At 47.1% G+C, this 26,367-nt stretch overlaps 1 protein-coding gene across 8 annotated transcripts in view; it reads left to right on the forward strand.

Moving 5' to 3' along the window:
• LOC148387490 (receptor-type tyrosine-protein phosphatase F-like) overlaps positions 1-26,367 on the forward strand; it is a 114,226-nt gene that overhangs the window by 86,418 nt on the left and 1,441 nt on the right. For 5 of the 8 annotated variants that reach the window (XM_088395467.1, XM_088395466.1, XM_088395468.1 and 2 more), the window contains 19 exons: positions 1,647-1,764; positions 1,877-2,449; positions 3,100-3,200; positions 3,369-3,622; positions 4,174-4,267; positions 5,227-5,451; positions 11,104-11,261; positions 14,633-14,745; positions 16,300-16,332; positions 17,867-17,964; positions 19,635-19,758; positions 19,827-20,002; positions 22,102-22,221; positions 22,533-22,687; positions 22,762-23,047; positions 23,869-24,047; positions 25,509-25,635; positions 25,824-26,104; positions 26,180-26,315. In XM_088395467.1, coding sequence (XP_088251593.1) covers positions 1,647-1,764; positions 1,877-2,449; positions 3,100-3,200; positions 3,369-3,622; positions 4,174-4,267; positions 5,227-5,451; positions 11,104-11,261; positions 14,633-14,745; positions 16,300-16,332; positions 17,867-17,964; positions 19,635-19,758; positions 19,827-20,002; positions 22,102-22,221; positions 22,533-22,687; positions 22,762-23,047; positions 23,869-24,047; positions 25,509-25,635; positions 25,824-26,104; positions 26,180-26,315 — 3,351 coding nt within the window. The remainder of the gene's footprint in view (positions 1-1,646; positions 1,765-1,876; positions 2,450-3,099; positions 3,201-3,368; positions 3,623-4,173; positions 4,268-5,226; positions 5,452-11,103; positions 11,262-14,632; positions 14,746-16,299; positions 16,333-17,866; positions 17,965-19,634; positions 19,759-19,826; positions 20,003-22,101; positions 22,222-22,532; positions 22,688-22,761; positions 23,048-23,868; positions 24,048-25,508; positions 25,636-25,823; positions 26,105-26,179; positions 26,316-26,367) is intronic. The other 3 variants (XM_088395471.1, XM_088395470.1, XM_088395472.1) reach the window with 1 other exon arrangement.

Raw genomic sequence — 26,367 nt, forward strand, 5'->3', positions numbered from 1 at the left:
TTTGCTGCCTAAAAGGGCTGTCATTGATGTCAAAACATCATTATTCAGTTCAGCCATTTAAATTGAAGCAAAACATAAATTGCTCTATTACTTTATTTCGAGTTCAAAGGGAAACTATTTATGTTCATATACAATGACTGTAGTTCAGGCCCGTCCAGTTATCTACATGACTAGACTGGCAATGAAATTCAAGTCAATCAGTGCAACTATTGCTGTATATACACTTAGGGCCCAAATTTAATTCATTCAGGCCCAGCTGGTTTGCATTCTGTCCATTCAGGCAGCAAACTAGTTGGGCTGTTTTTGCAATTGGAAAAGAAGGCAAATGAGTGTCAATGTTATTATATGTTCAGGATAACCCCCAAAATCTAATGTTTTGATTCCAAAGACAGCACGTCCAGGCAGTTGGGTCCAAACCTGTATGCATAATTTTAGCCTTGAATATTTTGGTGGGAATATTTAGACCCACGGAGCATCCGTTTTGATTTCAAAGCCGGCCGCCCACGCCGAATGCAAACTAGCATCTTCCTCCATTGCTCGCTAACTTCAATTGATTCCCAAGACGACGTCGCCGTGACATAACAAACCCAGCTTAATAAAAGCGTCAGATGATTTATTACTGTCAAATTGGATTTCTCACGCCTGTCATTGACGAGCCCCTCCCTCTCGTCTATATTTAGCGCAAGCTCAGATGCTCACTGATGTCTGAACGGCCGTCTAATCACCATTTCATGTCACGTTTGGCATGTGCTATTTTCCCGCCGTCGGAACACGTCACTAAAAAGCTAACCCGTTGTCCATCCGTGCGTTTTATCATCTCCGAAATCAGCAGCGGCCTTTCATGTCGATGACAGCTCGCTGTTCCATGCTGCTGTCACATGTCGACCTTTTCATGCCGTTAAATTACCTCGGCTCCATGCGTACCGTTCCCGTGTCGGAGAATTCATCGGAGCGCTGTGGCAATAACAAACAGCCGTCAAAGATGTTGTTTTGCAAGACATCACCAAGGACTTGTTAAAAGCCCTTATAATGCAAATGTATTTTGTGTGTTGTTGTTTTTTTGGAGTGTAATTTTCCCGCCTGTTTGCTGTTCCACTGTTTTATACAAGCATGTCCGTGTTCTTGTGTACTCGTATAGGAAGACCACCACCGGCATTACCGTCATCAAAACGTCCAAATTTCCACTTCCAATTTTTTTGTCGGGCTGCGCATTTAACTACTGCTGTCAAGTCATTTTGATTACAAAAGCCGCAAGGACGTGAGACGCTTTACCAAGTGCTCACACCATGTCAATGCGTTGCCAAATTCTTAACATCAATGGACTGCCCGGTCCGTCCCTGTGTCTTAAATGAGTTCAGACTCTTGTGGTCTTCCTTGCAGCCGGCATGAACACGGACAAGCTGGTTGATGGGGTTTGGAGTGTGCCTTGTAATTGGACATGGGAGTTTTTCTTGCCCAAGAAAAGTTCCTAGTCCAACTTGTGTGCCTTTTGAAAGATTCCAAATGTTTTTTTGGACTTGGTTTGGTAACAGATCGGACCAGAACACCCAGTGGATGTCGATTTGTTTTTCTGGCCGAGCGTCTGAGAAGGCCTGTGTGTGCGTTTGTTTGTAATATGGGCTTTTGTAAATGTCGCCGCATTGCAGGAGGCCGTCATTACCGGACTGAAATCTGAGACCACCTACTCGATCGCTGTGGCGGCGTACACCACCAGGGGAGACGGACCTCGTTGCAAACCCAAATTGGTCACCACCACTGGAGCAGGTGTGAGAGTGTTCCTCACGGATCGATTCTGATGTTATTTTAGGATACTCACTTGAATACCGCTTTAAGCAGTTCTAGCTAATAACGTAGCACTGTGCGTTGATGATTCCAGTGCCCGGCAAGCCCACCATGATGATCAGTGCCACCATGGGCAACACGGCGCTTATCCAATGGCAGCCCCCTAAAGAGATGGTGGGCGAGCTGATGGGTTACCAGCTGCAGTATAAGCGCACCGACGACGACACGTACACGTCACGCGAGCTGCGCAGCGCCGACGACCACTACACGGTGACGGGGCTGCACAAGGGCGCCACCTACATCTTCCGCCTCAGTGCCCGCAATCGCGCCGGCGTTGGCGAAGCCTACACCAAGGAGATCGGCACCCCCGAGGACGTGCCCTCGGGCTTCCCGTTGAACCTGCAGGTGACGGGCCTGACCCAGTCCAGCACCCAGCTGACGTGGGACCCGCCGCTGTTGGCCGAGAGGAACGGCAAGATCGTTTACTACGTGGTGGTTTACCGGGACATCAACAGCCAGCAGAACAGCACCAATCGCACAGCCGACACGCGCATGACCATCGGGGGCCTGAACCCGGACACCACCTACGACATCCGTGTGCAGGCGTTCACCAGCAAGGGTGCGGGGCCCTTGAGCCCCAGCATCCAGAGCAGGACCATGTCCAACGGTAAGAATCCGAGCACTCAAAAGTCAACTTTGCAAACGTCACATGACCAAACCCAGGAAACGAGTGAAAGTTTAAATAAATATAGTCGACCCTCCGACAGGTCTTTGATCAAAAGTTTAGCTGAATGTAAGCTGGGTTTGATCTTTCCCCGGAATACATACATTACATTAATTGAACACGGTATGGTCTTTGATGTTCACCAAAACACAAGCTTGGAAAAATCAAAGCCTTAAACGAACGATCATTAGTGACAAAAAACCCGAGGTTCAGTATTCGCATGCACAACGTGTGAACATCACGTCCTCTGCTTGTCAGCTTGACGTTCCTTTTTTTCCCCCTGCCCGTCTTTTTTTTTTCCCTCCCACATCAGTAGCGTGCCTTCCTCATCGAGACCGGTGTGTGTGTGTCTGTGTGTGTGTCTGTTTTTATTGATTTATGGCCTACTAATCTCATTACACGCTGCAGTCACACCATCCTCCCTGCTGTCACATACGCAGTACATCGTCATGCTTTTTATCGTTATATAAAGTCATGCTAGACATTCTTATTTGGGCACTACGCTCACGTGACTTTGCCCATCGAGAAGATTCTTCTTTTACATTGCGACTGGTGGACCAAACGTGTTAATCAAAGGGTTTCGTTGCCCGTAGATTTTCCCACCTTGAACTTCGGCGTCAAAGCAGTCATGAAGACGTCAGTGCTCCTCACCTGGGATTTGCCACCCAACTACAAGTCCCAAGTGCCTTTTAAGGTGAGTGTCCACCAGGTCAACGATTTTTGACCGCTAATTGATGGCGCAATGAATTTTATTTTTGAAATTTGTGGATCATTACACTTATTTCAATTATATAAAAGTGACTGCTGTCACTAGCAGTCTTTAGCATTAGCGCTGTTTGCTAACTCTGCGTCCCCGCTTCAGATCCTGTACAACCAGCAGAGTGTGGAGGTGCAGGGCAACCTGAAGCGCAAGTTGATCACACAGCTGCAGCCCGACACCAACTACTCATTTGTGCTAATCAGCCGCGGCAACATTGCCGGTGGTCTGCAGCAGCAGGTGTCCATCCGCACCGCTCCCGACCTTATCAAGACCAAGCCCTTGTACACCGCCCGTCAGGCGCAGGATGGCAAAATGGCCATTAACTTGCCCAAAGTGCAGACCACCACGCGTGTCAGGTCAGTGGAATGAATGGATTGGCAAAGCTTGTCTTTCAAGACGAGTTCCTTTTTTTATTGTCTGATTGCAAGGTGCTATGTGGAAGCACTATGAAGGCACCCAGGAGCAGTGTTTGGTGGAAAAACGTTCTCATTCATCCAGCTCATTTCATTCTCAAGGCACTGAATCGATTTCAACTGCACCGTCCTCGTTGTCTTCTGTTTTTTAGCGTCTGCGTGTAACAGAGGCTGTAGATATCGTAATGCATGGAAGATGTCTTCCTCCCCCAAAATATTGATTGATTGCAATTCCCAACTGTACCAAAAGCCTCACTTATGTCTCAGTTTGAGGGCTTGCTAATGACAGCAATTAGAGCTTACTCACACGGGGCGTCCGATTAACCTCTGGAGTCCTGTGGGCGTTCCGAAGCTCCAGGCTCGTCTGGCTGTGTGGGTGTTTTGTTTACTTGGGGCAGATTTTTAAGAAAATTCTAATCTGCTGATGTTCTACTCTTTTCCGGCCTTCAAGTTTGTTCGGAATGTGAATTTTCTTCTTTTTTTTTTTTTGCCAGATGGTACTACATTGTCGTTCTGCCCGTGTCCCAGTCAGGCCGGCGCTGGAAGAATCCGGATGAGATGGACCTGGTTGAGGTGAACCTGGATGAGGTGAGTATCAGCCAGCCGGTGAGCGATTGGCACGTTACGTGGCGGGACAAAGGTCACCATTAACTCCGACTGGGCGGGAAGTGTCCGCTTGTTACCAATTATCCCCATTGCTCTCCTGGGCTTGGGCACGGTGGAGGTGGTCCAGCGTTGGGGGGGCGTGACTAATTATTGCATGCCAGGTCTGCAGACAGTGCCCATCTGCTCAGTACACCTTAGAAACACAATAAAGAAAAGAAATATCGCAAAATGAATGATGAAATTAATTTGGATGAATGGATGGATAAATAGATTAAATAAGTCAATAAATAAATGCATCCACACATTTTAAGATATATTGTCATATAATTTTGAGCCAATCAGAAGTCTTAGATTTGATCAAAAGTGCTTGTAAAAAGGCTCGGTCGCCTTAAACCCACAGATATAGACTTCATGACTTCTTTATCATTTCTTTTAATAAAGGTTTTCCCGTCCCACGTGGGAACTGAAGCCTAACAACAGCGAGAATATTAATAGCAGCGTATTTAAATAAAGCACAAGGCTGGTGGAGAAAGAGAGCTGGCTCCTTGAGTCATTAAACAGAGAGCGAGCAGGCCCATTGTCTCCTCTCTGCGACATCATCATTTAATAACGTCGCATCTGGAGCAGCGCTTGACACTAAACAAAATGCCGCCGCAGTGCTCTGCAGCTGGCTCACTCACCAAATGAGTGAGACAGCTTTTGAGGTTCATCTTCTAAAGCACTAACAACCACAACCATAAAACACAATGATTAAAATTCCAATAATAATAGCCCTACTATGAAAATATTACTACTAGTCATTTTACAGGTCAATAAATACCAGATTTAAAAAAAAAAAAAAAAAAAAAATGCCACTCTTAACAGTTTGAAGAAGACTAATCAAACCCATCAGTCTATGGCCCGTTTTTTTTTCCCACTGAACAATACCGTTTTTTCCGCAGCTACTGAAATCGAGCGAAGGCCCCGCACTGAGGCGGCGGCGTCACCTGGACTCGTCCAAGCCGTACATTGCCGCCAAGCTGGCCGCGCTGCCGCCCACCTTCACGCTGGGTGACGAGAAGCGCTACAACGGCTTCTACAACAAACCGCTGACCAGCGGGCAGGAATATGTTTGCTTCGTGCTGGCCGTCCTGCGATATGAAGGCACTGACAGCGCCTCCAATTACGTAAGTCGCAGCCACACACACAATTAATGTATAATCCTAGCAGATTTAAAGTTTACCATAGACTATTTGTGCATTCAAATGACTGCTTCGATCAATACCCCGACAATAAATTTTAGATTCCAAAGACAACTTGTTGATGGCATTGTAAGTAGAAATTGTTTTTTTTTTTTTTCTTCAATTTCAGACCGAAAGCCCTCCTCCTCATATCGCCAAATTAAAAAGGAGTCGACCCCGCTCGCGCTCGCCACATCTCGCGTCTGACAAACTATTTAAGTTTATCGCCCATCCCCAGGCTCTAAGTACGCCGCCACTAAAGCGTGTCCAGAATAGGCAGCAATGGAGAGCCAAATCGCGCTTGTTTTTATTGCCACTTAGCCTTTAATACAGCCGCCTCTAAAAGTCATTGCGGCTTGTCCCTCTAAGTCCGCCCCGCCCCACCCCGCCGTGGAGCCCAGCCCCATCTGGCCCCTTCCAGCCCTGAGAGATGTGGCTTTTCGCAAAGCTTCTTACAATACTGAGAAACAAGACGCTTTGGCTTTTTAAGTGGACACATCAAAAAGAGCGCCGGCGATTGCTTTGGGCTGCCGCTCGACTCCACGCATGCATATTTAGTAGTCGCCGCCGCTCCTCTAAGGCAGTGAGTGCAAATCAGGGCTTGTTGCTGCATTTTCAACCCGTGTAAAAAGTATTGTACGGCTGTCACGGAAAGCCAAAAGTCACGGTTCGGTACATAAAAGAACAAGCTGCGTTGTAGTTTGTCCGACTTTGCACACTTTGAGCTGCAAAGGCGATGAGAAAGCCAACAGAGCCCTGCAAATCGGCACGTCTTCACCTCCATCTCCACTCTGCCTTTTCCGCGGGTCTCTTTCACCACCGTGACGAGAGCAGAAGAGATTGATTAGCACAGCTGGAGTTAAGAGGCAGATGAGGGCCCGGTCACAGGGGGCCTAAGGAGCCTGTAAAGCAGCCCAGATTCCCTTGAAACGCTGCTTTAAATATGCCCCCCCCTCCCAGTCCGCCTCCACTGTGAAAAGGGGAAAAAAAGTGTATGGAAGACTCAGTGTAGTGGGCAAGGAGATGCTAGGCCGCTGAATTTTCTCACCTTGAAGACACACCGTTGAAGATAGAGCAGGAGAATGTTGATTGAAATGTTAAATGGGAGGAATAAAAGCCTCCCTTGGTTCCTGTGTAGGAATAAAGGAAGAGCCAAGAAGGAAAAGCGAAAGGTGCGAGCGAGGCTGTGGCGCGATCCGCTTGACTTAAAGCGGCACGCCGGCCAGCTGTCCCCCACGCCGCTCGACGCCTGTCGGACACGCTCGGCCGCGTTTAATGGGATTCGATATTTGTGTCTTTCTCTGCCAACCGCCCTCAAGCGTGCGGCGTGCCTCCACCTTTAATGGCCCGCTTCAGTCGCAGACATTTAGCTACGAAGCGCAGCGTGCTTATTGACAGCTCGGCTAATGTCTTCAACACACCCGGACGCGCGTTTTGTCACCTACGAATTCCATTTACGCTCAGTGTGAATGTGAATTTGATCAGCCTGTTGTTATTTTGTTCTAATTAACTCAACACAAATAATTCCTCAGTCCCATCCACATAAGACATTTTCATGCACTTACGCTTAATATGCAAGAAAAGTACCACAAAACTCACCCTTAAGTTCCCACGTGTGTTTACGTGCGTCACGCGGTTTGGGATTAGCAGAAGTCATTACTCATAGTGGATCTACACTTAATTATATTTGGAGTCGGACCGGAACTGGCATTGAAAATGAGATTATTTTTTCCCCGGCAGAACAGAAGCACAACTACAGAGCTTGTCCCCTCACTGAACCGTCAGTCCAAATCTTTGACAAAAAAAAACAACAAATCTGTGGGTTGCGGCATACTGCGTCAAAACTCAGCCGGAATTTGTTTTTCATCGCCTTGAAAAGAATTTAATAACGGTATACGCACAGTTACTTATTGCGCTGGTCCTGGTGGTGATTACGAGGCGGCTCTCGCTGATTGCATCACAGAAGCCCCTCTGCGAGCGACTCAGCGGGAATTTGTTGACTGTAAAAACAATTCTTTACTGGACTACAATCGACGTCGCCGTTTTTTCCCCTGGATCAAAGGCCAGCGCCCAACTTTTAAGAAGCCTTCATCCATTTGCGGGTGCGAGCGGCCGAGCTCAGAGGCGACGGGAATGTAGGGAAGGAAGGAAGAGGGAGTAGCGTGTCGCCGCTGCCGCCTTAACGTCGCTCCAGAACCTGCGGCGGATAAACAAGCCTGGGGAAGTGTGAAATAGGATGATAGATGCTGCTGTGTATAAACAGTATCATTTAATACGAGAGGCGCGCGAGGGAGGGGAGCTAGCATGAAATACTGTGTGATGTGCCGCGGAGAAGGCGGGAAAGAAGAGGGAGGACGCTCGTCCTAAGCAGCCTGTGATGAGCGCCGCGGGCACACCAGGCTGGAGTCAAATGTCTTGTACGTTTGTGTATTATATCAAAAATAGTAGAATGAATAATAAAGAACGAGAAAAAAAATCGTTTAAACCGTACGTATAGCACATGCTAGGAACATTAAAACTCATCTTAGAACATTAGAAATAAAAGGCTTTAAGATTACAGAATATGCTTGCAAGAAGATTGATTTTTTTTTTTTTTGTGTGTTGGAAGCAAGCCATGCAACAAATTGTCCGAATGCGTTGAGCCGCAACTGCCGCGCGAAGGCGCACTCGGACGTTCGCCGCCTCTGATGTTTGGTTTGAAAGAGGCACACTATCATTCCCCAACTTCCATTTTGTGTCTCTTCAGCAACTTCCCCTCGCCTCTCTGGCGGCTGTCACGCTCTGCTGAGGAGCAGAGCGTGGGCTTTCCTTGGGGGAGGCAGCAAGAGACACATAATGGCCGTCTTTGCATGCATGTTTGTTTTCACCCCCCCTTGTCCTCCCCCCTTCGGCTTATTTAAGCCACTTTGGGAAAGACAAGAGGCTCGCGGGGTCAACAGCAAGTCGAAACAAATGTGTTGGTATTTTTCCCTGCGCACTGCGGATTGGGAGCTCCAGGGATGGCGGCGGTGGTGGAGAGGGGGGCGAGTGCGGGGTGGTTATGTAGCCCACGGGCCAGATCACAGACTGGATATAGTGCAAGTAGCAGAACATCTCTTACTCTCGATGTCTCCTTGCTCGCTGCCAGCTTTCGTCAGCTGCTAGTTCGGTGTAGGAGTTACTACTCGCCCGATGTTTCATGCATGCACATCCATAAATCACCAACAAGCTGCGTTTGCAGTTCTTCGAGTTCCTCTGAATAGACTCAGACACTTTGGTAGCGTCCACTCTGATAAAAACATTTTACCCAGGTTATGGGTAGAATGCTAATGCACCGTTTATTAGTTAAAATCCTAATAACACAGTTTGTCATGTCAGGCTCCTTTCACGCGTCCCGTGCAAATGACCTTTTTCTCCCAATGTTGCTGTTCCGTGTGAAAAGTACCGGCACGATATGACTGAACGTCAAAGGCGACCCTCCAATTTGCCACCTTTTTGAAATACTACCTGGCCAGATGACATGTGCGAAGTAGAAACAGGACTATTCGTCTTTGTTCCGCCACAAACAAAATCTTCCATACTCTTGAAGATAACTTGTCACAAGTCCAGTAAAGCATGTTCCTTTTGAAGACCATTAGTCTTTGGCCTGATGTGAACAAATGCTTTCACGCGGGAAGATAACTTATCAAGTTCCAGATACGACGAAGCTTTACAAAGTCTCTGGCGTGCAGCAAACAAGATTCAAACTGTTGAAAATTGTTTGTCAAGGTTCAGTTAAGCGATGATTGGCCTGTCACAGATGAAACTCAGTCTCATCATAAATACCAGAAGAGCTAGACCTTTCGCATTCCGAGTGGTGTCCGGAGCTTCAGATTATCTCCACAAACGGGGAAGACAACTGAGGGCTTCCTGTTTCTACCGTAGGGCAGAATAATGTGGTCCTGGCAAAAAAAAAAAAAATACCCCGTGGCGTAACAAATGACTGCAGCTGTGTTTTTTTGTTTTTTTTTGGGCATCTGACACAGCAGTGGACGATCCAATTGAACGGCGCTAAAATCTGATAAACACAGCACCTCACAATGAAATGACCATTGTGGAGTCAGTCAAGTTCCGATTCTTGGATTCTTGGAACTGACTGCCATAAAGACTTTTTCTGTTTCAGCTTATTGATGTGTAGCTTGTAAACAAGAAGGCCATGGCGGCTCTGGTAAACCTTTCTGTGCGACTCCGTCATATAAATCCAATCAACGTTTCACAGCATTAAGTGTTGTGATCTAAGTCCCACTTTATGGTTCAACTTGCAAATGCCTCGCAGTAATTACGCTGCCACTCAAAAGCCTTAAAGCGCCTTCTCAGTCCAAAGCCACTGAATGTCTTCGTATAAAATTGCACTTGCCCAACAAGGTACAGCAATTCTGCCGTTTAGGATTATTTTTCCCTTTAAAATAAAAGTAGGCTTTTTATTTATTTTTTTAATTTAGGCCTTAAGAACCTAAGAACTCAGTGGAAGTTTTGGTTTGAAACCGCCTTTTTACTTCAGCGACTTTGATGACTTGGTCCCACCCTGGAAAGATTTTTTGGCACCCTCTATTGGCAGAAATATGTTATTACAATAAGCGTTTTATAATTCAGCTGCATCCTTGCAGTGTTTTTGTCACCTTTTCACTTTCACACTCGACTTCTCGTGTGTGTGTGTGTCCACATTCTCCCTCACGCAGCTCACGCACCCGCTGCGCACATTTTCCTCCCTCAAGTTGCGATAACAGAAGTGTATATACGACTTTGAGCCCATTTCAGTTTATCTTTCCAATTAATATCTGCCTTTGTGCCGCAGAGCGGGCCGCTGTGCCACTAATGATGCGGATTACCGCCGCCTGCCGGTGCTACCGCACGCTGGGAGCGCCACTTCCCCCCGCCAGGGCCCGCGATCTGTCACCCGCGGCCTTCCTCCCTTCCCAAACGGCGTCCCCGCGTCGCCGTTCAATGAGCAGCACGCTGAGCTCTAATGATGAGAAGCTTTGCCGCGCTCTCGTCTGTCGCGTCGCTCTCCCGCTGTACCTGCGGCTCACACCTTCGCCCCTCTGCCTCATCTTCCTTCTCCTTGCCGCCATTTGAAGACAAAGGACCGGGGAGTTGTCTCATTTACACCCCCCCCCGTCAGCATCTCCCCCCACACACACAATTTTTTCGCTCAAGCGTCACACCGCGCACACTAATGAAGGCGGGTTGATGCCCCCCATTTATCCTTAGCGGAACTCAGAGATAGGGGGGACATTTTTCCACCTCCCCTTGCTCGCCCTGCTCGAGTCTCATCAGGCTACCTTGGATCATTCTGACGTGAGACGGCAGAAAAACTTATGCTACCAAGAAAAGCTCCCGTTTGGGGTTACGTTGAAAATTGCAATGTTTTTTTTTAACCACGCTCAATCTGATCGTAACCACAAGTCATGATAAACCTCTCCGCAGTGATGTCACACATTCACAAAGTCACATGACACCACCTGTAAAGACTCTTCCTGAATGTTTCGACTATGATGAGCCATAGAACGGCTTTGCTTCAACCTAGCCAATGTCACATGATCCCTGATTCTCACTGATCTTTTTTCCCCCCTCCGACAGATGACGTTTTCCGCCAGTCCTTATTCGGACCTCATCCAGGTCACCTCGCAGTCGCTGGTTCAGGGGGCGGAGCAGACGGAAATGCTGTGGGTGCTGGGCCCTGTGTTTGCCGTGGTGCTCATCATCAGTATCGTCATAGCCATCCTGCTCTTTAAGAAGTAAGTGGCTCTCTTTATGTTTGTGCATGTGACGTAATCACCACCCAGCGTCATTATTGCGATGCTCAATTCATTGGACAGTTGAAGAGTAACCGAACGCAGTTGCGTGATTTTCTAACAGAACTCAAATGTTTGCCGTTTTTTGCGTCATTCCTAAAAGTCTTTTTGCGACGGGTTCAAGCTTTAAATTTGAGTCACCAGAATGTTTCTATGATGTCACACGCTTTTATTGGACATAAGAATGCAAACCGGAATTGCGCACGAGTGAGTTTAATACAAAACACTACATAGAGTAAAAATCTACTCTAAATCACCTCATCGCTAAGGTAAAAAAATGTCAATTTTGCCAAAAAATGTTCAAATATTAGAGTTTTCTTTCATTTGAAATGAGTCATTCATCTGAACAACTTCAGCCTCAAGATACCCATCACATTTGATTTTATTTACCTTATCTGGTGGACAACTATAAGCCTACAAATGGAAAGCCTATAGTTCAAATTAAAATAATACAAAAAACCGCCTTTATTTGAGATAAGTACGGAAAGTTGTTTTTTGTGTTGTTTGTTTAAAGCCTTTTTTCTGGATTCATTTCACAACTGTTGAACAATAATTCTACCCTGATGAGTCATCATATTTCAAAAGAACCGTATTGAAAACCCAACCTGCTCGCCAGTCAGACCCTGCGCCCCCCCACAGTCCTCTCCGAGACTCGCCAAGGTTTGATATCCGGCCTCGAGATAGCCCACCGCTGCGCCTCCGCCGGAACCCTTTTCTCTTTGCCGACAGATTGACAGGAGGGAGTGTGGGCTGCAAGATGTGAGCCCTTTTTTTCTTGTTTCGGCTGCCAATAAAACACACAAAGCGATAATTGAGTTCTCGCCAGAGCGGTTGTTATTGCTACCTGCTCGTTTGCCAAACACAGAGCCTGCTATGGACTTGTTGGTGGAAAAGTGGCCTGCCGGAACATCTCATGCTTGACATTTTCAAAGAGCTGGATTAAAACAAGAGGATAATAATTGCCTATTAATCCCTTGCCTCCCTCTCCTTCCCCTTTCTTTATGAACGCAGCAAACAGGAGAGGTGGGTACTGTCACTCATCATCAGTGGTGTCTTCCATTCGTGTCGTGCGGTCGTCGCTGTGAGTCTGCTTCCTCTCACGCCCAAAATTATGACAAAATGAAGGGAAAGCAGACTCGAAATTGGTGCGTCGAGTCATATTTGTTGGCTTTTAACTGACGTGAGATGCAACAGACTCCATCTTGGATAATCAGGTCAAAATATGTTTATAACAACAAACTCTTAAGAAACACCGATAGTGACAGAACATAGTAAATAATCCAAAATGTCGCTGGATGCTTTCAATGCCAATATGTTGGAGACAAATATTGATTGTCAGTTATTTTAAAGCAGTTGTTGCTGTGGCGAGCTGGCCAGCACACTGTTGGCTAAAAGCACACCCCGGCTACTTAGTGAGGATGCACATTGTCTGCGAATCACTTATTTCCACCAACTTTGACTATGATTTGAATTTATGTGAAAAATTAAAATGGAGACCTTAAGTTTTGGAGGAATCTCAAAATTGGCATTTTTGATCAAGCGGTGTATTTTTCCTCTACTACTCTCTGTGATTTTCTGAAAACATATCACTTACGTGCCAGAACCAGGTTAAAGTGAGTCATGGGAGGTGTCCGATTTGAGCTTGGTGTGGCTTTACATGTGCATGTTCCACATGTGTTGACCGTGTTCCTCATCACATCTGTCCTGTTCGCCCGTCTTGTGCTTCATTATTCATCCAACGCCGGCATGCGACCCCAGCGGTCCCTCCCGCCCATAGGCGACTACGCCAAGGCAGCACTCGGCTGCAAAATGGCCCATTGTCAAGTAAATGCCAGGCCGGGGGGGGAAGTGCCGCAAAAAGAAATGTTCCCGTCTTTGAAGCTGACATTATCCGCAGAGACCTGGTCTTCCTGGCAGAAGTTTTAACAAAGGGCTTGTTCTGCTCTCATTAAGGAGGCCGCTTACTGCACAAACACTCGCACGTACGCACACACACACATTTAACATACTCCAACTCACAAGTAGATTGCCACACTCGCTTTGAATTATTGAAATGGCTCGAGTCCAGCGTTTAACCACCCTGTTGCATTTCCCTGGATTGGCAGTAATGGTCCAAGGTCACGTAGATACGGCACAGGTGTAATTATCCGAGTTTAAAAAAAAAAAACTAAAAGTTCCAATAGGACGAATCTTTGCTTACCATCTTTCGGATGTGCAAAGGTAAAATATTTAGTTTTATTATATGTGAATGGAAGGTCATGGAAATGAGAATGCGCACACAGTCTGTCTCTCAGGGATGTTTGTCTTAGATTACCCGTCACGCTGCTAGCATTAGCTTAAGACCCCGCCGTTTAACGTAACAGGTGGCGCGGGTTCAGGCAGCTGTACATCTTCTCAGCAGAAGGCCTAAAAACCTGCATTTTATGGGGTGTAGTGAGATGTGAAACTTCCACCGGGTGTCTCCATTTGCAGTCGGCGGGCTTGTGTGTATGTGCGCGCGCTTGTCAACAGATGCTAACCGTCTCAACTTTACAATACATATACACCCGATGGACGAGGTTATGCTCGACTGAGCCGAGCGAAACCGAGCTAAGTTTCACCAGGCGGCACAGGTGCTGCAAAACCGGTCTCAATTATCCGGCGTTGTGCCACCCAGCTGATGAGCTAATTACAGCAACCGCCTGTTTTCCCCTCACTCTGGAAAGACTGTAAACACAACGTGTTGTTGGCACACCCGCACACACATAACTGTGAAAATCTCACATATGCACATGGATGCATTCCCACACAGCAGCTGTCATATATTCAAACCGTGGCTAGGCCACTCCAGGAAAATGATGCTTTTTCTATCTCCTTAACTGCGAGACTAATGAGGACATTATCTTGGTCCTTAGCTCTCTGCTTGGGCACATTGTCTGGCTAAGCTAGCTATGCTAGCAACCTTAGCCAAGCCCAGTTGGCCTTCCAGGAAATTCCGTCATGCCGTCCAAGCAGGAAGTGCAGTTGAGAACAAGATCATACTAGCAAGTTCAGCCAAACCATAACACGTTCAGGAACATCGTCCACAAACATAATACGGGAAGTTCAAGAATCATTGATGAAACTGATGAAACAAACAACCAACAAGAAATAGAACCGTCTTTAAGTTCAGAAGGGGGAAGTTGCCAGACCCAGTTTTCTAGTTCTCATTGCAAAGAGAAATAATCAGTGTCACTCTCAATCATCTCGTCATTTCCACTTAAGTGGATAAATTGCTGCCTCTTGGTGGGGCGTCCCTTTAATGCCTTGTTGTTGTTGTTTGTTTCTCTCTCCAGGAAGCGAGCGTCGCCCCTGCCCAAGGACGAACACTCGGGCGGAGTGAAGGACTCCCTGCTGCCCAACACCTCCGACCCTGTGGAGATGAGACGGCTCAACTACCAGACGCCAGGTAGGAAACAACCCCCACCCCTCGCCGCATGTCGTCGACATATGGTTGCGTTCGCACAGCCCCGCAGGGATGGCTGTGTCAACTCAGTGGTTTTGATCAGTCACTCAGTGGATCCTTGCAAGTAAATGACTAGTCCAGATTTTCAAAAGGACATTTTTAGTCACATTTGCAACATATTCCAAACTATTTTAATGAATGGACCACATCAGAGTGACAGAGTTGCTTCCTCCTGTTAGCTACCAATGCTATCATTAAGATCATTAGCGCTAGAAGACGAGACGTCAGTTTATGGCAAAGTTTCGTTCCTTTGAAATCCGGGATGGTGAGTCAGAATTCTCCGCAGATAATCATAGCCTATGCTAGCTCAGTAGTAAATTTGAGTGAAATCCTAAATATTGGGATGAAACACAATTGCAGTCCATCAACATTAAACAGTCAAAGTTTGATGCTAACCAAATGTGCCTTTTCGTGCTGTGTGGCCTTGAATTTGCTGGGCAAACTAGTTGACTGCCTGCCGTTTATGACCTTGAACGTAAGAACCATTGGGCCCCCGTACAGTAAATATTGACATGCTCATAAATCAACTCGAGTTTGATTCCAAACTAAATTAGCCCGACATTGTGGCGAAGGCTTCAGACAGGGGATAGCCGTCTTTTCGCCATTGCTTTTAGAAACTGACACAATCCCGTCACGGTTGCTGACTGCTGAGCTTTAGGAATGCATTTCAACCGCCAGCCGGTCTTTTTCCTCTTTGTCGCCTTTTTGGAGACGCGAAACTGAGATTTCAGCCGAGCGTTTCCAGCTCTGTCACCGTCACTCGGTGCACACTAGCCCGGTGGGTGGGGGAGGCTTTTGTTGAGGTGTCCGACCTCAGCCTCCTTCCTTTTTCCTCCACCCCCTCATCAGCTGCTTTCATCCCCTCCCAATTGGTAATGAGTTGTGCTGCCTCTGATGTCAAGGTGAGCTAGGTGGAAGGAACAATGGAGCTGAAAGGAAATGTCAACCCAGGAACAGACATGCGTGTGTGTGCATTCATATGTGTACATTCCTTCTCACAGGTTATTAAAGACCACATTGACGCGCACACACACACACACAGCCTCTTTGAGCCCCTGCAGAGGAATTAAGCATGGCTGCCGCTCGCTCTAAAGGATCCCTGTTCTCCCCTCCTCCCACTCCACCTCTCTTTCCCTATTGTCTTCCATTTTCCCTCCTGTTGGATAATCTGCTTTTTTTCATCTGGCGTTCTCTGACGCCCCCTTCCTTTCCCGGGACGTCATCATCTATCTGCGTCTTTTTTTTCGGCGACAGAGGTGTTTCTTATGAAATCTGTGCGAGCCTTCGGCCACCATTTCTTGCTCTCTTTGACTTGATTGTTCCACAGCGGGGGGGGGGGAACATTCCTGCCTTGATTGTAATTGTTGTTAAGTCCTCTAGCAACATGTTGCTTTGTTTAGCATCGTTTTTTGTAACTGACAAATAATCATTTGAAAACATGTACCTCAACTCTTGCGCCTTTGCTTCTTTCCTCCATGACTTTCCTTTTTCTCACAGGTCCCAGCTCTCACCGCAGCCCCAACACGCCAAGTTAGTCTACTATGTCATCCTAAGCGCCCCCCTCCCCTTCCTCCGTCCTCCACCACAGCAGTACAGTTCAGTAATATTTCATAGCCTGCATATTTATTTGATTCTCAATCAAACAATCAACCCTCGGCCTTCCGATGAACGAACCGTACTGCTCAGGTGGTAACAGGTGTCAAGCGTGTTTCTCACTCGCTGCCATTCTATGTTCGCCACATCATAATCCCACCAGTCTCGCGCTCCATGCAAGCGGCGGACTTCACGGCTAGCCGAGCACGCGTGTTCTAAACGAGCTCGTCTATCTTTTGTCCTGACCCTCCATTACATCCGTCAAAGACTGGTCTGGCTGCGGAGAGGTTCATGTTCACGTGCCGCTTTTAATTGGATTCATCACTCAGGTGCCACGCCGTGTAATGAATGCGCTTTGGGCGGCTTGTTGCTTTGAGGACAAAAGCGCTTTCAAAAAGCGTATTACTCGACATGGCACCCGCTAGCCAGAGACATAGCATTTGTTTACCGATTTAACCTGTGGCAAATCGATGCGGGTTTTCAGGTTACGGAAATTTACCACAGCGGGTGTGTAGTCAGAGTACACTGCTTTTAATGAAGCAGCATGTGACTCGTCAACTGAGGTTGTTTTTGCATAAACAACTGCACGCAAACAATTGTTTGAGATTAGTTGCGGCTCGAGGTTTGGTACATCTCGACCAACAGCTACCCACTGTGAGTCTGAAGACCTTGTGGGTGAAGCAGCATGATGTTGCATGAAGCAGATGATTTTGTATGTCTTGTGACTGCAAATACTTGTTTTTTTATCGCAAGGTGACCCCACTGGAAATAATTGCATGTTTTTGATCACTCTTGATAAAATTGGGTCTGCTTCATGCAAACTCGTTTCTTGAGTGTTGTTTTATCTGCTGCTGTTTGCCAGTGTTTATTATTATGAAATCGAACATCTTCAATAGCTATATCTTTTGAGTGGTGGGAAGGTGACACATGAGACGGATGCTGAACTCCGCGCGATCTCGCTAGTTCCCGGCTATGTGTTTTAAGCCAAGATCAAAGGCGCATGGGGGAATTTGTGCTAACAGATTAGCAACAACTCGCCGCAATAACACTAGAAAAGAGGAGGAGATGATGGGGGGGGGGGGGGGGGGGGGCTAATCCAGGCCAAGCTCTCCAGGCTGCGCCAAAGGACACTCTATTGTAAAAGAGATATTTTCAAAGGAATGAGTTCTGGCAGTTGACCAGTCACTTTTTTCCCCCTCTTCCTCCCGTGAAATAAGACTGATCCGCCGAGACTTAACGGAGTTCTCGCTCTCTCCGGAGCCACATTTGTTTCCCATCCCCAAATCTCCAGAAGCATGCCTCTCATCCCCCGTGGGTGGGTCACCCACCTGTGTCGTCACTCGCCATCTGTCGTCACACACACGGACGCATCAACGCCACCTCATGGTCCCACATAGTCTTGTGACGTTCAGCGACATCCTACCCGTTCTTACCGTTTGTTTTTTTTCCCCCCCCTCGGTTCCTCTTTTAGGGATGAGAGAGCACCCGCCCATTCCCGTCGCCAGCCTGGCCGACCACATCGAGCTCCTCAAGGCCAATGACGGCCTGCGCTTCTCCCAGGAGTATGAGGTAAGATCAACACGCCCGAGGAGCCCTGCTGGGGATAGCAAAAATTCAAAACACACATTCAATGACCAACAAAAAAATAGGACATCTTAGACACAGACCAAAAAAACACCGTCAAAGGAGAACAAAATCAAGATGGCATCAAAATAATACTTTTGTTGTTTTGGCCTGTCCCAAGAAGCGCATAACGAAGGATAATTTCCCCACCCAGGACATTTGTACCACTTTAATCCCATCTCGGCACAGCTTAATTACACTAAAAGCCGCTAGTGTTTATTATTTTTTTTGTACACAAACTAGCAGGTGGAAACAACGCAAAAGCAATCAACGCACGTCTCGATATGCACATCTTGTGATGCAACTCGGCGAGGGATTACCTCTCGTCCTCGATAAAAAGAAGCAAGTAAAATTAGCATTTAAAGTGGCGCATTGCTTTGGAGAGCGGCGAGATGTCCTCGTGTAAAGAAAAAAAAAATATTTGTTCAGATATTTCAGTCTGTTTCGGGTTCCAGTGATTGACTGGCTGGATTGATTGAAGGATCATCGGGAGACGCCGTTCCGATTTGGAAACTTTTTTTTTTTTTCCCCTCCAACGGTGTAATGGTAATACAAACAGTTGCAGGGTTGAACTGCAGACATTTGTCAACAGCCACATAATAGACATTATTATCAACTACTTCATAAGTGTGCTTTCACTTTCACTTCCACTTTTATAGCTTCGAGATACTCAAAGTGTTTTTTCTTGTCAATTATCATTGAGAAACAATTTACACATGAATACAAAATAAACAGAATGACGAGTTAATCCAGAGACGTGTGTACGAAACACACCAGTAGGGTTGCCAGTGGTCGCATTAGCTGGAAATAAATAACCATGGCTCTGAAACCGCAATACGTGCGCCTCCAAACCGGCACGTTGCCCTTGCAACGTGTTGGGGCTGGCTAGGAAGCGGTCCGCAACAACGGCGGGCAGGCGGCCCGGCTCCGGCCGTGACTGGCAAACAAGGGATAGGGCGCCTCCGTGGGGCGGCAGATGGTGTGTGACATCGCTCCTGGCACGATGGTCACCTCTAGCCAATTCTGGTGTCGAGTCACATGCAGGACCAATGGCCACCGCCCTCGCTTTCCCAACCCTGACCCTCCCCGACCCCCTCCGTTCTTTTCCTTATTTGTCTCCTGACGGGGTCGGACCGCATACATATTGATCGCCCGGGGATGTGCGACGGCGTCCTATACCGCGCATCGATAATGTTACCCGCTCTCATGTTATTTGCTATCGATCGTCCACCAGCGGCTGTGCTGCAGAAGCGCCTTGGCTAATTTCCCCCACCGGAAGCTCGCACCTGGCAATTCCAACTAAGGGCAGTCTGCAAATGACATGCTCCAAAATGCCCACGCATGGCCTTGTGGTCACAGTTGGTTGATATTGTGAGTGAAAGTGAACCATTATCCTTTAGTCTGAAAATGCATTTTTAAACTACTCTCGTGGGTCAAATTGACCCGTTTAAAAACTTAAAAGATATGAAAAAATGTGTGATTGATGAAGCTTATTTTTTCATTTTTAAATATCTCTCGCTTCAAAATATATGTGTGTAAAGCTGGAACTCATCTTGACTATCTATCATATTGCAATGATGATACTATGCTAATGCTTGCCATTCCTCTCACCCTAGTCCATCGATCCCAGCCAGCAGTTCACCTGGGAGAACTCCAACATGGAAGTGAACAAGCCAAAGAACCGCTACGCCAACGTTATCGCCTACGACCACTCCAGGGTGGTGCTCACGTCTGTTGACGGTAAGAGTCGAAACGTGACGCAAATTCAGCGAAGGGAATGCAAACTGAAACCCGGTTTTACTTTGCAGCAGTCCCAGGTAGCGACTACGTTAACGCCAATTACATCGACGGATACCGGAAGCAGAACGCCTACATTGCCACGCAGGGACCGCTGCCCGAGACGCTCAGCGACTTCTGGAGGATGGTGTGGGAGCAGCGCTCCAGCACCATCGTCATGATGACGCGACTGGAAGAGAAGTCCAGGGTAAGGATGGGCCACCAACTCAGGAAAAACATTTAGGGCGAAGAAAAAAAATCAAAAGAAATACACAAGCATCAGAAAATAATTAATAATGAAATAAAATAAAAATTATTCAAAATATTCATTTAAGGATGTAAAAATATGATATGAAAATATTAGGTGGCACAATTACTTAAGTATAGGATAGAAAAAGAAATGAAAATATTTAGAAATAATACAATAGTACAAAATTTTCTGTCACAGAAATATAAGAAAAAAATACGCAATTATTAGGAAGAATACAACACGTTTGATGGTAGCCCAAAATAAACTGTCATAGTCATTAAAGCAAGAAGAAAAGCCGCCCAGAAAAAAAAGCAACAGAATACTTACAAATGTAACAAAGTTGCTGTTTGCGGCTAATCCTGCTTGATAATAAATGTGTTCCTTGTTCTTTGTAACGTAACCTCGGCAGGCCCTCTTAATGAAAACCTCAATTGTCAGATGATCCCCCAACTATACACTGCACTCGTCGCGTCCGCAGACAGAGCTTCCTTTCTTTGCCGCCTGCTTGCGCTCAGCTGGATTTGTCAGCCTGATCAAAGTCAGTTTGCAGACGCCATCGTTCCCAAAGTTTCTCCAAATCTCCAAACCCTCCGCACCTGTCTGCCGGACGGATTTCCATAATAATGAGAATTACATTCCTCATTCATTACCACGACGCACACATAATACTAATATGTTTTTGCAGCCACCGTCGACTTTGCGGCTGGTGTTTATGCTCCCCGCCTGCGTTTGGCCCTTGAGACGACGGGAGCGGCAGAGGAAAAAAAAAAACTCTTTTAAGTTGAAGTTAAGAGGATTGTCACCCAACATTTGCCCGTGTCTAAAAATATAGCCAAACTATACACACACACACACACAAAAACAATGTTGGGAAAGTTTTTAGAAACATAACCTTCACATAACAATCAGTTTACAAGTTACAAGGAAGCCTTGAAGGAAGGAAAAATAATTACCCGCTGTTCCGTTCCATCCATCAGCATAAATATAAATACGGCGAGTGCCTTTGTCAGGTAAGAGCTCGACGGCAGCATAACATGCTATGTTTTAATTTAGCGGCTCCCCGGGCCATCACTCATCTCGGCAAATTGGCCGACACGCTTATGAAAGCGGAGCCCGCTCCGTCATAGGTAAAAGTGTGTGTTTATCGTGCGTTCAATCACATCTCACCTTGCCCCTCCTGCGTTAAGACCGCCCCGCAGAGGAAGCGGAATGTAAAGTCAATTTGTCGCCGTCGTAAAACCTTTATTAGCAGTGTTTGAAGTGACTAACAAGTTGTTAATCGGAGTCATCATTTTAACATTGTGAGCTGTCGCACAACTTTAAAGGGGAGCTTGGCCACCATTTTCTTGCCCTACATTCCTGTGTAAAATTTTCTTTCACTCTAACCACTGTTTATTTGAAATTTTCAGCCCGCGAAGTTTGTTCGGCTGACCGACCGACCAGTTGCTTCTCTCTCGGGTTAACCCGCTCGATAGCTGGAGTTGTCTCGTTTAGCTGTGTGGCCTCTCGAAGAGTTTATAGATTACGCTCAGATAGACAAAATGAGTTGGTGCCAATCCCAACTGGATTTGCGCATGACTAGACGCCACTAACGAGCATTTCTACTCGTAGTCATGTGACAGGAGCTAACATTTGGGCATGTGCGAGAGGGAGACGCAAAGGCCGCAGTCTCACAACTGTGAAGCGGACATGCTGAGTGGCCCTCAACGACGTCCATGAGACAAATCATGTGGTCTTGAAACGCCCCCCCACCTGTCCTAAGCAGAGCCACCTGACAATTAGCTCATTGCAAATGATCACAGGCTGCTAAAAGACAAAGTGGCCTTTCGAAGTGCACTTCACACACGTATACACACGCACACAAGGTGAGAGAGTGCAGTCATGTTTGGGTGGATGCTGAGTCTTCAGCTTTTAATGAGACAGGCCACGTCGCCTCTGATCCGACCCTTCTAATGTTCTCGCCTTGTTAATCAGCACGGCTCGTCCGGCGCACTCCTCTCGACGCCGCACTCTGTTCTAACCATCCGCCTCCTCTTCCTTCCCTCTCGACCCGCCAGGTGAAGTGTGACCAGTACTGGCCGGCGCGAGGAACCGAGACCTACGGCATGATCCAGGTCACCATGTTGGACACGGTGGAATTGGCCACTTACAGCGTCCGCACTTTTGCACTCTACAAGGTACAGCATTAAACTTTTACATTTTGTCCAGGAAGCAAAATTCCGAGGTGGTCTTTTAGGTTTGAAGCTGTCATTTTAGGGTTCGTTTGAACCAACTCTGGGGCTCGTACAAAGGCAAAGTTCTCCTGTCTGATTGCGCCAAAATTTGAGGCTCGTAAGATTGGACCGGCGGGACGCCAAAAAGCCAATTCAATTAAACAGCGGGTGCTTTTCAAATGAAACTTGCGTAATGTCATTAAAGCGCTTTGACCTTTCACTGGATTCCAGCACGACACGACAAGTTTTTGAACTTCATCCTCCCTTTTTGGCAGAATGGTTCTAATGAGAAGAGAGAGCTGCGGCAGTTTCAGTTCATGGCCTGGCCTGACCACGGCGTGCCCGAGTACCCCACCCCCATCCTGGCCTTCCTGAGACGCGTCAAGGCCTCCAATCCTCTAGACGCGGGACCCATGGTGGTGCACTGCAGGTGCGAATGGCAAGGCGCTAGCGTGCCCGCCAAAGTCAAGTTGGGCGTATTAAAACGGTCCCCATGCCTTGCAGCGCGGGCGTGGGCCGGACCGGCTGCTTCATTGTGATCGACGCCATGCTGGAGCGCATGAAGCACGAGAAGTCGGTGGACATCTACGGCCACGTGACTTGCATGCGGGCCCAGCGCAACTACATGGTGCAGACCGAGGACCAGTACATCTTCATCCATGAGGCGCTGCTGGAGGCGGCCACCTGCGGCAACACCGAGGTGCCGGCGCGCAGCCTTTACATGCACATCCAGAAGCTGACGCAGCCGCCGCCCGGCGAGACGGTCACCGCCATGGAGCTGGAGTTCAAGGTAAGGACAAAATATACCAAAACCAAAAAAATCATTATTGCGCGTTCTATGGTTATCATCACCACACGTAGGTAAGTAATTGAGAAATGAATTCTGTGACTGCATAGACGCACCACATCAACACACAAGGTGACACACACACACCTGCTGTCAAGTGTGATGTCATTAGAGCGTTTTCGCCTCTCGGTTTTGCTGCTCTGCCATTTGCTGACCATGCCGCATTGTATTTGAAGTGATAATAGCATCAACCAATGAGAGACGGCTGGAACCGTCGTGTGGTGTTTGTGTGTTGTGGGGTCGCACAACGCTCACGCACACTGCGCAAGCACCGCCGGCAGAGCGTGACAGTCCGTATACGCTCCTGCTGGTCCATCTGCCGCCTAAAGCGCTGCCAAATTGCTTGTGTCGCACTTCAACGCATGCTCTTTGTTCATATTACATTCCTTAAAATAGCACTTTGAAATGAAGATGCGCCCATTAAAGCATGAGAGCCGTGCTCATGTGCGTTCATTCACTCATAAATTTGGTCACCTTTCTTGTCTAGTCACACTAGCAGCCACTTTTTTGCAGAAATGACACAGAAACAGAAATGATGGTATATTCGACAGAAACTGTTGAATTCTTTTTACAGATGTCAAATTGTGTAATTTTGGCATCATTAGCAAAAACTGAAGTATAAAGTGCTAGTTTTCACATTTAAAAAATTTTTGGGGGAACCGATTATTGGCGTTTCCATTCATTTCAATGAGGAAAGATGATTTGAGTTTTTCACGATGCAATCTTATTAGCGTACGACTAAAGGCCAATTGTTTGTCGCTCAGCGGCTGGCCAACTCCAAGGCGCACACGTCGCGCTTCATCAGCGCCAACCTGCCGTGCAACAAGTTCAAGAACCGCCTGGTGAACATCATGCCTTTCGAGTCCACGCGCGTCTGCCTTCAGCCCATCCGCGGTGTGGAGGGCTCCGACTACATCAACGCCAGCTGCATCGACGGATACAGGTGCGTCATTTGTCTCCTCTCTTGTTCTTTGCTTCTTTCTTACTCCCGCTCTTCTATTTTTTAGCCCTCACCTGTCATCTGTCCTTGTCCTTTTTCCTTCCTTTACTCTTCCTCCTTGTCACTCTTCTCTGTCCTCCGCTGAATTTCTTTCATGCACTTTTCATCCTCTCTCGTCTTTATTCCTCCTCTCATTTTTTCTGTTCCCATTTCCTCATCTCCACCACCATTTCCCCTCGTCTGTCTTCTTTCCTCCCTTTCTTCTGTTAATTCCCTCCCTTATCAATATGTCCTAAAGCAAAGTAGGTAATTGAATTAATGATTTTAATTACATGATTTAACAAAGTACATCATGTTTAAAATGATTAAATAAATTGTCCCAATGCAATATATTTCTTAATCTATTGTTTGCTTTCCAAATGAATTCAAAACAATTATGGTGGGATGTTTTGTCCGTGTTTGTGTAATTAATTGTTTTACACAACTATATTTAATAAATGCCAATGTAATGTGATAAAAAATTTGCATTTTTAACGTTTGGCATACTATTTAAAAACATGTTATTTTTAATTCAATGTCCAGTTTTGCAGGTTGTTGTTTTTTTCTTTAGTTAATTTTGTGTCATTTCCATTTGTCTTAGGGGAATGTTTCATTAAATTATAGATTACAACTGCTGTCGCCTCCTCCTCCTCTCATCTTTTTCTACTGCTCTCCTCCAGTCTGTCCTCTCCATTCATCTCTTCAAATCTCCTCCCTCACCTCCTCCCCTTCAACATTCTCCCTCTCGGCGTCGTCTCTCCTCGCTCGGCTGTTTTCTCCCCTCTTGCGACAATCTGTTGTTTCTGTATTTGTGCAAGGCAAAAAAGGCCCTCAGCACATTCTAATCTCCCGGTTCCACATTAGCGCATCGCCTGCAGTGCCTTCCTCAGCTGCCGTGTGTGTGTGCGTGTGTGTGTTGTCATGTTGCTTGCATGCACACATGCAAGGCAGCATGCACAAACACACACATTTTGCACACGTGCACTGCATGGACATGTGAGCGTGTTAGCGTGCTCAGTCCGCTTGTTTCTTGAGCGGTGCGTTGCTCCCACCTGCTGCTGGCCGAGCAGGACTGCATGCCCGCAGCATGGTGGTCACGTAGCACAGCAGCAAATGAGCTCATCTCCAGCTGTGCCGTCAAGATAGATGAACGGGATTATGTCACTGCTGACAATTGTTTTTTATTTATTTTTTATTTTGTTCTTCTGCCTTCCTTGTGCCTATATTGCGCCACACTGCAACTTCCCTACTTGACTTGACACCCAACATTTGGTGGACAGTGTCTAATTATGCATTAGAAATATATTTAATCATCTGGTTTGCTCATCCAATACAATCTAATTCAAATGAAGCATTTACAATGTTTTTTTTACATGGCTATGTTTGATTTCTCCATGTTCCTTGTGTTTGCGTGCGTATTTGCAGACAGCAGAAGGCCTACCTGGCCACGCAAGGTCCGCTGGCCGAGACCACAGAGGATTTCTGGAGAATGTTGTGGGAGCACAACTCCACCATTGTTGTCATGCTGACCAAGCTACGGGAAATGGGACGGGTGAGGAATAAACGCCACCCTGATCATAATCATATCAGATTGCTATGTTTAATACTGTGGAGTGTTGGAGATGCACGCTGCATTATACTGACAAGCCAAACATTTTTTAATTTTCTATGTACAGTTTCTAATTTGTTTCCTGAATTTGATAAACTAATCAATCTACTGTGTACGGTTTGTGTCAACAGGAAAAGTGCCACCAGTACTGGCCGGCCGAGCGCTCGGCCCGCTACCAGTACTTTGTGGTGGACCCCATGGCCGAGTACAACATGCCGCAGTACATCCTTAGAGAATTCAAGGTGACGGACGCCCGCGACGGACAGTCCCGAACCATCCGCCAGTTCCAGTTCACCGACTGGCCCGAGCAGGGCGTGCCCAAGACCGGGGAGGGCTTCATCGACTTTATCGGGCAAGTGCACAAGACCAAGGAGCAGTTTGGACAGGACGGACCCATCACTGTGCACTGCAGGTAGGACCGGTGCAGCAAAAACAGAGTCCGAAGCGCGGAGAAAGATGACCCAACGCTTGTCCTCGTGATCCTCAGCGCCGGCGTGGGCCGAACCGGAGTCTTCATCACTCTGAGCATCGTGCTGGAGAGGATGCGGTACGAGGGCGTGGTTGACCTTTTCCAGACCGTTAAGACCCTTCGCACCCAGCGGCCCGCCATGGTGCAGACCGAGGTGAGGCCCCTAAGACGGATTCTTTCAATATATGCAAACACTGGCTCTTTTC

Source organism: Syngnathus floridae, chromosome 14 (assembly GCF_059516105.1).
Source record: "Syngnathus floridae isolate MCC-2025c chromosome 14, RoL_Sflo_1.0, whole genome shotgun sequence".
Classification (NCBI taxonomy): domain Eukaryota; kingdom Metazoa; phylum Chordata; class Actinopteri; order Syngnathiformes; family Syngnathidae; genus Syngnathus; species Syngnathus floridae.